The sequence below is a fragment of the Salvelinus sp. IW2-2015 genome, unplaced genomic scaffold (assembly GCF_002910315.2).
Source record: "Salvelinus sp. IW2-2015 unplaced genomic scaffold, ASM291031v2 Un_scaffold7593, whole genome shotgun sequence".
Classification (NCBI taxonomy): Eukaryota; Metazoa; Chordata; class Actinopteri; order Salmoniformes; family Salmonidae; genus Salvelinus; species Salvelinus sp. IW2-2015.
Genome location: NW_019948853.1, coordinates 1 through 10,914, shown reverse-complemented (window position 1 = coordinate 10,914; position 10,914 = coordinate 1). Strand labels below are relative to the sequence as shown.

Here is a 10,914-nt window from a genome sequence, read left to right as displayed (position 1 = left end):
TAATTTGACGACCTCACAATATAAATTTTTTTGGCTTCTGGAGAAATCTGTTTTGAGTGACCGGAGCTGAAAATCCTTCCCATATTCTGAAATCCTATGCCATACTCACTCTGTCTGCTGCGGCCAATTTGATAGTTCGTGACCACCAGTATGCAGCACTTTGAGGTCTCCAGGTGAAAGTTGGCTAGATGAACATTTGTTTCTCTTCCTCTGATCATTCTGACAGAATCCAGCAGATAGATCCTGACTTCTCAGGGCTGTGTAGCAATGCTGGGATGCCATGATCCAGTGGCCAGATCTGAAGCGTGATTTAGGTGGTGATCCTACCGCCACTACTTATAATCCTCTTTTCACGCCCCGGTCCCTTCACACCCAGCGTTGCCCTGCTGAGAAACACTCCTAATCACCTTCCGCTGCACTTCCTCTTAGTTGGCATCCCTCCACTTCTGTCTAGCCGGATGTGATATCGGCCAGCACCTGACGCCCCTGCTGGGCGTCACAGTGCTGATACACAGGTCGTCTGATCTTCCTCCGTCATCTGAACAGAAGCGATAGACCACCTTGTTCTTTCCTCACCTGTCGGCGTTTGTCCTCGCCTCTGCTCATTGTCAACCTGAGAAGTGGATAGCGACCTAAGGGGAGGGGCTTCTTCTTTTTCGAAAGGGCGCCACCCGCTCCATGTGCTCTGTTTGATTGCGCTTCTCACCCCTCTCAGGAGGGCGTAGTCCATAGTACAGCCTCGCCGGGCGAGTAGCGGCTGTTAGTGTCATCGTCCCCCATATGATATCAGGGCGTTGTAAATCCATTCCCAATAGCCCTTGCGGGTGCTGGTATGTATTTTAGACAGCTGACGATTCTTGCGACTGTCACAATGATTGGCGGTCTTACCTGAGAACTCATGGGTAGGTATGAGACCACGCCACTCGCAGCAGTACCGCAGGCCGTCATAGCGATACCCGATCAAGATCGTTCGATAAAGTGGGGGTCGATAGCATCACGATAAGCATGCTGTACGCCCCTCTCCTGATCGCTCATGAAGACTCGGCCGACAGATCAGGTACATCTACGATCTACTATCGCACCTCTCATAAGTGCACATCAGAACTACCTCAGAGCTGGTCAGGATACACTACAAACGACGTAACGCTCTTCGGTGAGAAGACATCAACCCTATTTCTCTGTACACACTCACGAACGAAGATCACCGGTTACAGTAGCCACATACAATGATCGAAGCACTCCCACGTCCCTCTAAGCGTGCGATAAGAGAAGCACGTGCTCTGTATGTGATCACAATCCGTTCGAAGTTCCAACACTCCACTCAGATGCTCCTAGCGCCTCGACTTCCAACCCATACCAGAGTACCTGGCTCTCTCACTATCACAGCTATTGCATCACTCAGCAGAACCCTCTCTCCTTAGCCCGTCACACCGTCATCCCGCATCCAGGCCACCTCACCCAATAGGATCATGTTGTAGTACCATGATTATTCTCGCTCTGTATCCACGGCTTGTCATCGCGAACTCCTTATGCATGCTCAGCGTATCCATAAGAATTACATGAATTGATCAGAACGGTCTTGATCACTGAGACACCACGCCACCGTCCATTGCTGGATGTACAGGTCCTCTCATCTGATCCCATTCCCCATCGCGCACTCCACATTCTGCACGTCAGCCGAAACCTCTGTACCTCGATTCCCTTCACACACTTATTATCTCCTCACACCATAATACATCTCGTCACGTAGATCCTCCCATCACCTCACAACCTGCTTTAACCATGATCTCCTCCTTCCCGTCCCTCGCAATCCTCACTGAACTCCCAAAGAACTACCGCTGATAATCCACATGTTTCGACACACCACACATCAGATACTACAGGCAGCCAAGTAGATTGCAACGTCAACCCACACCTGACGCGGCTCCTACCTGGAATGGTAAGAACGGTGTTAATTAGACGATTACGAAGATGAATTAAATACTCACATGCACATATTGTAGCTAACTAGTCACTATCTCGAGTCACTGCGGCCCGTGAGGACCTATGTCAATTCGACATACATCATAATGCATAAGTTGCGCATCACGAATTATGTGATAATATCACGCGTCGTCACGAATACTCTCGTTCCTGTGGATGGAGACAAATAAGGCAGCGCGAATGTGTCAAGAGCTCCAGCCAAGCTATCTAATGTCGCAATAGCAGTGACACTGAGCAGCCGAACTGCTTGAGAGACACTTATACACGAAGCAAACAGCAGACGCCAGAGGCTGAGTGATTGCGAGCGAATATGCTAAGATGGTTCCGTACCGCGTGGAGAACGTGTAGTTGGTGGTAACAGGTGGGCTGGTCTCGAGATCACAAAAGCGCCCGTCCACAGCCGCTTAATCCATGCACTTTCCTGCGAGTGTGTGAGGGTGTTGCGTGAAGTCGTTCTCATCAGGCCCCTGCAGTGTGACAGCTCGGTGTGTGTGCGCGTAGCCTGTTGTTTCATACACCTTTTTTCCGATCCAGCAAGTGCTCTCCTCACCGCGTGGAGCCTGTCCGGGAGGGGAGAGAGCGTCTCTGACACTCCTATCCCTAACTCGCCTCCCCATCTAGCATACCATTCATGCACGCACCGCCGTCACGCTCGAGTGAGCCCATTCACTCTCACTATACACCAAAAGCTACTACGGAGTGCCGCCACGCGCACAGCAGCACGTGAGTGCATGGCAGTCGCGATGTCACAAGAATCACACGGGACACATCTGCACGGACGGCAGCCATACTCTTTATCATCCATCATTCATCCACCGTGTCCCCCGACAGGAACACAGCCGGGCAAGGCACAGCAGCAGCAGTACACAGGGAAGTGGGGCAACTCACGACTGCTTCACCAGGCCTCTACCAACAGAGGAGAGCAGAGAGGAGAAGAGTGAGCTAAAAGAAAAAGACATAAAGGGACTGGTGTTCATTAATGAGGTCAGGCCAGCCAGAGGGGCTTTATCCAACAGTCATAACTAAACTGCTTTAGTTGTTATTAAAGAGGGCTTATTGTTGCAATGAGCGGTCTCTCACCGGCGTGAGATGCGCTGGTAAGTGAATCCTTATTACGTTTGGAACATATGTGGAGAGCACAGCTGGCTTATTCAAGAATAAGTAGTAGGCCTACTAACCGTTGGCTCCATACAATAGCTACTTTACACCTGATGATACCCATGATGAGAAAGAATGGAAACTAGGCCATTAGATGTTTGTTTTATCACTATAAAGTATTTGTCATAGACTGTCGCCTACATGATCAACGAAATCTTTATTAATATGCTCAGCAAGACTGACAAAAAACGAGCTTGATAAAAAGAACAACTCATCAGCGTATGATAGCCTGACCAGAAATATGATAACTTTTATATATGTTAATATGAAACAGATGATATTTATGGAATACCTGTACATAGCTATTGCTATAGTTGTCGATGCTAATGATGATAAAAACATCACATTTTGTTCCATTCATAAGGTCATAGTATCTAAATCACTCATCAGAAACATCACAATCCAAAGTTAAATAAATGCAACGTGTTGTACGAAATTCGATTAGTTGTTGATCATTTGCATTAGTCAATGCCTGTGCCTGTGGTCTATACACTTCCCTCCTACACGTGAACTGATTTGAAATGATGGAGTAAACAAAACATTCATACCCGCAAGCATTTGATCAAGAATGCAGAATTACTCAAACATGTCCTCTTTTGATACATTAAGATTCGTCATTTCATCCAGTCGGTATGATTGCAGTGAGTGTAAAGACCGCGTCCCAATCATCGCCGCGCTCAAACAAAAACGGAAACGCATGACGCCTTCGCTGATCTTTCACGCAGATTTGCATGATGAAAGACAATAAAAGGAATATACAAAAGGCGCTCGTTCAGGTTTATCAGGCAACTACCGAGGGGAGGATAACTGCCTTGGTGTTGCGGAAAGCACTAGGAGCGAGGACTGACGAAGTTGAAATGAAGTCTCTCAGTAGTGTGAACTGTGGAATTTATTCCCAAAACGCAGGCAAATTAATAAAAACTCGTATCATAAGTATTATATACTTTTTTTTTGCACCCATATAACTTATTGCATTAGCCCCTCCACACATCCACCTGGTGCTTCTTTGTATTGTTTTATGACAATAATAACTTAATTGAATGAACAGCTGGCAAGTCGTTGAGGTTTGTGGGTGGGATATGTTTGTGTGTTTCAGTGTCGTGAGTGCAAAACTGTAAATTCAATTGTAATGTCAGGCCAAGGCTAACATTAGACTGCTTGTTCTTCACACACATAGCACTCTGTGCTGTCTCCCCTAGTGAGAGGCAGATGGTTTTGGGTGACACACATCACACCATCACACGCATGACGCACAGCACGCGCACGCCACACTACAGCACCACACACACAACACACACACACACACACACACTTACACCACACACACACACAACATACACACACTCACACACACGACACACACACACACTACAACACACACTACACTAGCAATATGCCTTCAACTCCTAGTTAATACTTATAGATCGTTAAAAGCTGCAATATCATATGTGTATTTTTGGGCGACCTACACCAAATGCCACATAAGAAATGTGTAGTTATCTGTCATTCTCATTGAATCACAGTCCTAGAGAACAAGGTATATCTGTTTCTATGTGCACTATTTTCTATGCCATCCATTCTTAGTTTTTTTTGTCTTTATGACTTTTCTGTTTTGTATAGCAGTTAACTAACGTGAACAAATCGTGATTGTGTTTTTTTTGGTGTTAAGGTGATGCAATATTGGTTTGAAGGAAATATATTCACAGCGGTTTAGCATGGAACAAATTGATTCTTTACACAATATTTGCTTGTTTTGTCACAAACTAGAAATTAGGTGACACCGTTTAAGAATTTTAGCACACACAGGAATGCACGGAAGAATTTTTCGCCATAAGTGCACCTTACAGTAACAACCTGCGTTTTCAACTCAACAGGTTATTTTGACACACGAATTGGGCCATCACTGGACTCAACAGGCCTCAAACTCATCACCAAATGAACTCTTTTTCTCATCTTTCCTCCCTCTCTCCCCGCTCTCCTCCTTGCACTCCCCACTTCCCTTCCTTATCCTTGCCCCTTAAGTACAGTACTAGCAAATAAGCAATACTCACATGCAAATAGATCTAAACTTATTCAGATCCTTACACAGAGTAGCTTCTGGCTGGTTCATGTTACCGATAATATAGGTCTGCCTTAACAAGTATCTGTTCTGGATGGTGACTTGTTTCCTATGTATGTTTAGTTTCTATTATGGGTCCCATTAAGATCAACAATGTCTTGCCTGATTATAAAAGGCTTGTAAGGCAGTATAAGAAGCTTGTTTCTTTTTCCCCCTTCCTGATGTTAAATGGGCAGTTGGTAGAGATACTCTTCCATGGTTAGATGAGAACATGATGGTGGCTAGACACATATAAGTAGGATGGAGGTGTAGCTCGTAGGCAATGGCTGGAGTGAATGAGTGTATTGGTAAATCAAAATACATAAAACACCATGGCTATCATTGTTGATGCGATTCATATATTTCCGTTACCAGTACATTATTATAGATGTCCTCCCTCAGCAGCCTCTCGGGAACAAGAGGCTTCAATGAAAGAGCCAAAATGTCATTGGTTTGTTAAGAACGCCATAATAACAACAACTTTTTCATACTTGATGATACCAGCAGCTGAATGGTGAGCTGCAAAAGTGAAGGTAAAGCAGAGAGTGAGAGAGAGCAAAGCCACTGTGTGTGTGTTCATTCTATGTACTCTTCCCTCTATGTATCTGCGAACTTCTTATTCTCTTCTTCTCTCCCTCCTATGAGATGTGTCGAGACTATCTCTGAGAATATGAGAGAGATTGATAATGCTACTCCAGTGTTGATTTCTAAACAACAATGTGCAAATATGTATATCTAACACTATTATAACAGGTCTCCTCGACTGGATTTCAGCACCTCATTCAGAGGTTTAGCCCTGTTGTGGAGCAGCAATTGTGGCTCCACATACAATAGATGCGTGTAAAAGGAAGTTAGTTCTCTGACGAACAAGTTACATAGCAGAGGTTACAATCATCGTGTCTTATAGATGTCGAACAGTGAGCGAAGAGCACGATACGGAAGAAGAGATATGTATATAAAGATAGCGACGTGACTAACAAAAGCAGCCACAAACGACGGTATTGATGCTCGGCAATACTGAGGTAGTAGACCCCGCCATCGTTAGTAAACAAAACAGTGCAAATCAACATCCGGTAGAGAAACCACGCTATGAGTCCTCGATACGAGCTAGACCACCAAATGAAAAGATGAAATTGACTCCAAATTTCCTGCAGCAGTATGAAAAGCAACCACCAGGGCTCATGCCATATTAGCACTAACGTCGGCAACAGTGATCGGTACAGCTGGCGCCAAGCTCTCCTTAACAGCATTTACGAGCCCCGCAATACGTCTATCTAGCTGTAATATACGGACCGAAATTTTTAAATACTACATAATCTGAGACGTACTAGATATGGAGATGTTCAGATGCGTTAACGAAGTGAGTGAGAACTCCGAATACACTCTCTGCCACCAAGACTAGACATTACTTAGTAGCAGGAAGCACCATACTGAAACATGGCGGATGCAGATTACGATATTTTACATGACGCATCGCATAGCCTTATTATGACAATTGGAGCTAATATAATTAATACCTAGTACAGCTACGCATAAGCCGACGCACGCGTAGATATCATACGCTCAATAATTCTGCGTTATCAGCATGACTATTTATGCAACTATACTTACTGCTTGAAGAAATAAACGTGCCTCTGTGATCTGTTTCACATACCACTGTTTCCTAGCATCATAAGCGTGAAGAAACTACAGCACCATCGAATATGATGAATATATCCGCCGCGCATAGTTCAGCATTATGAGGATCATCGCTCTAGAGCGTAGATAACTTCATATATCGCTCACATATACTGAATGAGTGAATAACTTAGGATCGTCAAACATATTTGATCGATTGACTCATATCATAGTAACTATAGCGTCTAGACGTTGAAAGATAGTTTGATGAGGATCGTGAGACTACGCATATTCGCCCCGGTATGTCTCTGCAGATATGTGAGGGAATATCCGTAGTGACGCGAACCATGGAGCGCCTAATATCTCGTAAGAGCTCTCAATACACAGATTGGAGGTGCTATAACACGTTCATCGACGATAACGACCCAGTAAAGAAGAGGTCTACTGGAATGAGTCCTAGGCATAGCGATCTGAGCCCAGATCACGGCTCTCTAGACCCGCTTCTATACAGGAATCAGTCATACCAGGAATGAGTTTAGTACATGGTACTAGTATTCTGCTTCTCTAGAGACACCTTGAGCTCCGCTCGTAGACAACGCACCGACAAACTCATGAGATAAAACCGGCGGAGCCAGTTATAGTGACAAGAGGATTTAAACTTAATCTAGACACTACGTTGCGCTACGAACTAATAGGAAAATGACGAAAGCTATTATTCTTAGGTGAATCATAATGTTGATATTACAGGAGGCGTATTGTCCTCATCATTCCAGCGTATTAGCGCACTGAGCTCAGTCAGAAATCAGCCCAGTATGGATCTGAGTAAATGTATTGATCAGTTGCCTTAGGGAAATAAAGCATTCTAATTGTGTAGTGCATACTAGAGATGATCAATAATCGAGGGTATTAGAAATAGGAGACAGAATAGAAGACCGAATCCGCAACAGACGTCTTAATAGAAGATTCAAGACGTTACGACTACATACAACGAACACAAAGCTTGACAACATGGGGATAAGAACAAACATATACAAGTCAATAATATCAGTGATGAAAAAGATCAATATAAACATGTATAGGCAAATACTGAGGTTTAGGCATACGCATGAGACGCGTCCATCAAGTTAATCCAGGGATTATGGGCAAAGCATGAGTATAACTATCTATCTGCTATTATAACATCAAATCTCGATTATAAATTATTGCCATTGCTTATGTCTATATTTGAGTAAGACATTAGAAATCACGTATATCTATTATTCACTTATCAAGAATCATTACACTGATTTATAAGCTTACTAAACTGACATCTGAAATCGAGCGATTGATAGATGATGGAGAGCATCATGAGATGTGCATCGTAGAGTAAGATGTGCAGAACATGAATGCCAAAGGTAGAGAATATCACTGTATTAATATGGAATATTAGCTCCAGTCAGAACAGAGGAGTCAAGAAGGATCAGTATAAGAAGTCAAATATTAATAATACTTAAATACAGAATAATAGTAGGGGATATGCGAGCTCAATATAGATTGTGGCTAGACGTTGCATAGGTACAATATTTAAGGACGCGTTGACTTATAATGTTAACACGTGCAGTATCTCTGTGAGCTGCTCTGATCCCTGGTTGCTTTAAAGCTTTGATAGGAGATGATAGTGTCAGCCTCTAGTGTTTGTTTTGGGCGAGGTTGTTCAGTCCATTGGCAGCCGAGAACTAAAGGAAAGCGGCCAAAGAGTAATTGGGCTTTGGGGGGTGAACCAGGAGATATACCTGCTGAGCACGCGTCGGCTATCGATCTAGATGTGCTCAGCTAATGGGACCAGTGAAGCTGATAAGACTGACAGGCGGGGAACTGCATTACCTACGAAGAGACCTGTAGAAGTAGCTGAGCCAAGTGGGTTTTGTGGACGACGAGTATGTAAGGCGACGGCCAGCCAACGATGAGCGTGACAGTGCGCAGTCGGCTGGGTAGTATAAGAGCTTCTGGGTGAGCAAAACGTGAGGTTGGCACTTGTGATACGACCATGCAATCCCAAGTTTGTTTGAAGTAAGTGTATGGAGGCTATTTTCTTTGTAAATGAACATCGCCGAATGATCGAGGATCGTATTGGTCCAGTTATTAGCGAGGGGTATAACATTTGGCAGCATGAGTGAAGGAATCTTTGTTTGCGGAAAGTAAGGAAGGCCGATTTAGAATTTTATTTTGGATTGAGATGCTTAATGTGCAGTCTGGAAGGAGAGATTTTGACGAGTCTAACCAGACCCTAGTAATTCTGTATGTTGGTCCACATATTTGCTAAGTCAGAACCTCCAGAGTATCGAAATGCTGGACGGCGGCGAAAGTGCGGCAGCTGATCGGTTGAACGTACGCTATGCCATTAAAGTGTTTACTTGCTTTTAACATCAGTTAGAATGGCCACGGAAAGGAGAAGTTGTATGGCCATGAAGCGTCGTCTGGAAGGTATTAGTCTAACACAATTCCAAAGAAGGGCCAAGGCTATACCAGTAGATGGGTCGTCTGCGTTAGGACGTGGATCTAGAAGAAAGTCACCACAGCAAGAGCGAATTCATCTGTGGTGATAGTCAAGACGAGAGAGCTCACGCGAGAATTGTAGCCCTGTGGCACCTTCCCATAAGAGACTCGCCAGAGACCTGGAAAACAGTGCCCTCTGATTTGACACACGTGAACTCTATCATGGAAGTAGTTGGTTGAACCGATGCGAGAATGCATTGAGAAACCAAGGCTGTTTGAGCTGATGATTAAGAATGTGGTGATTGACGAAAAGTTGAAAGCCTTGAGTCCAGGTCGATGAATACTGCTGCACAAGTAAATGTCCGTATTACGTGCACAATGGGAATTTCTTGGAAGCAACACATAAAGGCATATAAGACTGGAAAACCTGTTAGTGTTTGGAGAGCACCATAGAATTTTGAGACCTCAAAATCATTTTTTGGCATTCTGGATAGGAATCTGTTTGATTGACCGGAGCATGAAAATCCTCCCATATTCTGAAATCCTATTCCATCTGATCTGTCTGTGCTGGCCATTTGATAGTTCGTTGACCACCATTGCAGCACTTTGAGGTCTCAGTGAAAAGTGCTAGATGAACATTTGTTTCTTCCTCTGATCAGTCTGACAGATCCAGCAGATAGATCCCTGACTTCTCAGGCCTTCGTACACATGCTGGGATCCCCATGGATCCAGTGGCAGATCTGAGCGTATTTAGGTGGAGTGATCCTCACCGCCACATTATAATCCCTCTTTTCACCCCGGTCCCCTTCCACCCAGCGGTGCCCTGAGAACACTCCAATCACCTTCCGCTGCCACTTCCTCTTATTGGATCCCTCCACTTCCTGTCTGAGCCGGATGTATACGCCAGCACCTGACGCCCCCTGCTGGGCGTCACAGTGCTGATACAACAGGTCGTCTGACTCCTCCGTCACTGAACAGAAGCGATAGACCACCTTTTCTTTCTCTCCTTCCGTTTGTCCTCCCTCTGGCTCATTGTCAAACCCTGAGAAGTGGATGCGACCTAAGGGGAGGGGCTTTGCAGCGGGCGCCACCCCCAGCTCCATGTGCTTCTGTTTGATTGGCCGTTTCAACTCTAGGAGGGCGTAGTCATAGTCAGGGGTAACGGCGTTAGTGTCATCGTCCCCTGTGTGTATCCAACCCTTGGGGATGTGGATTTGTTTCACGCGTGTCCAGCGGAAGGAGGGCTGCTTTTTAGTTTCTGTGCTGCGTTGTACACGGCTACTTCTGCTACCTCTCGTTCTCTGCCTACCCCCTCCCTCTCTTCTCTCCTTCTCTGTGTTCCCTTCTTCACCTCCCTCTGCTCCGGTCTCCCCATCAACCGCGTTCTGTATCTCCCCCTTTCCCTTCATTCCTCTCTGCCTCCCTCCTCTCCGTCTCTGCTCCTGTCTCGGTCCTTCTTCATCTATCCCATTCCCATCCTCCTCCTCTTCTCCAACCTCTTCCTCTCCTTCCACCTTTCCCACCCTTTCCACATCTCCTCCTCTCCTCCCACCTCTCCTCCTCCCCCCCCTCCTCCTCCCCCC

General features: G+C 45.2%; 1 protein-coding gene across 1 annotated transcript; it reads right to left on the bottom strand.

Moving 5' to 3' along the window:
* Positions 1–9,698: 9,698 nt before the first annotated feature.
* LOC139027119 (inactive serine protease 35-like) lies at positions 9,699–10,887 on the bottom strand. Its single transcript, XM_070442289.1, has one exon. The coding sequence runs from the start codon at positions 10,738–10,740 to the stop codon at positions 10,024–10,026; it is 717 nt and encodes a 238-aa protein (XP_070298390.1). The 5' UTR covers positions 10,741–10,887; the 3' UTR covers positions 9,699–10,023.
* Between the last annotated feature and the right edge of the window lie 27 nt (positions 10,888–10,914).

Coding starts and splice junctions, on each gene's coding strand:
- LOC139027119 (XM_070442289.1), bottom strand. CDS start 10,740: ATGAAGGGAAAGGGGGAGATACAGAACGCGGTTGATGGGGAGACCGGA.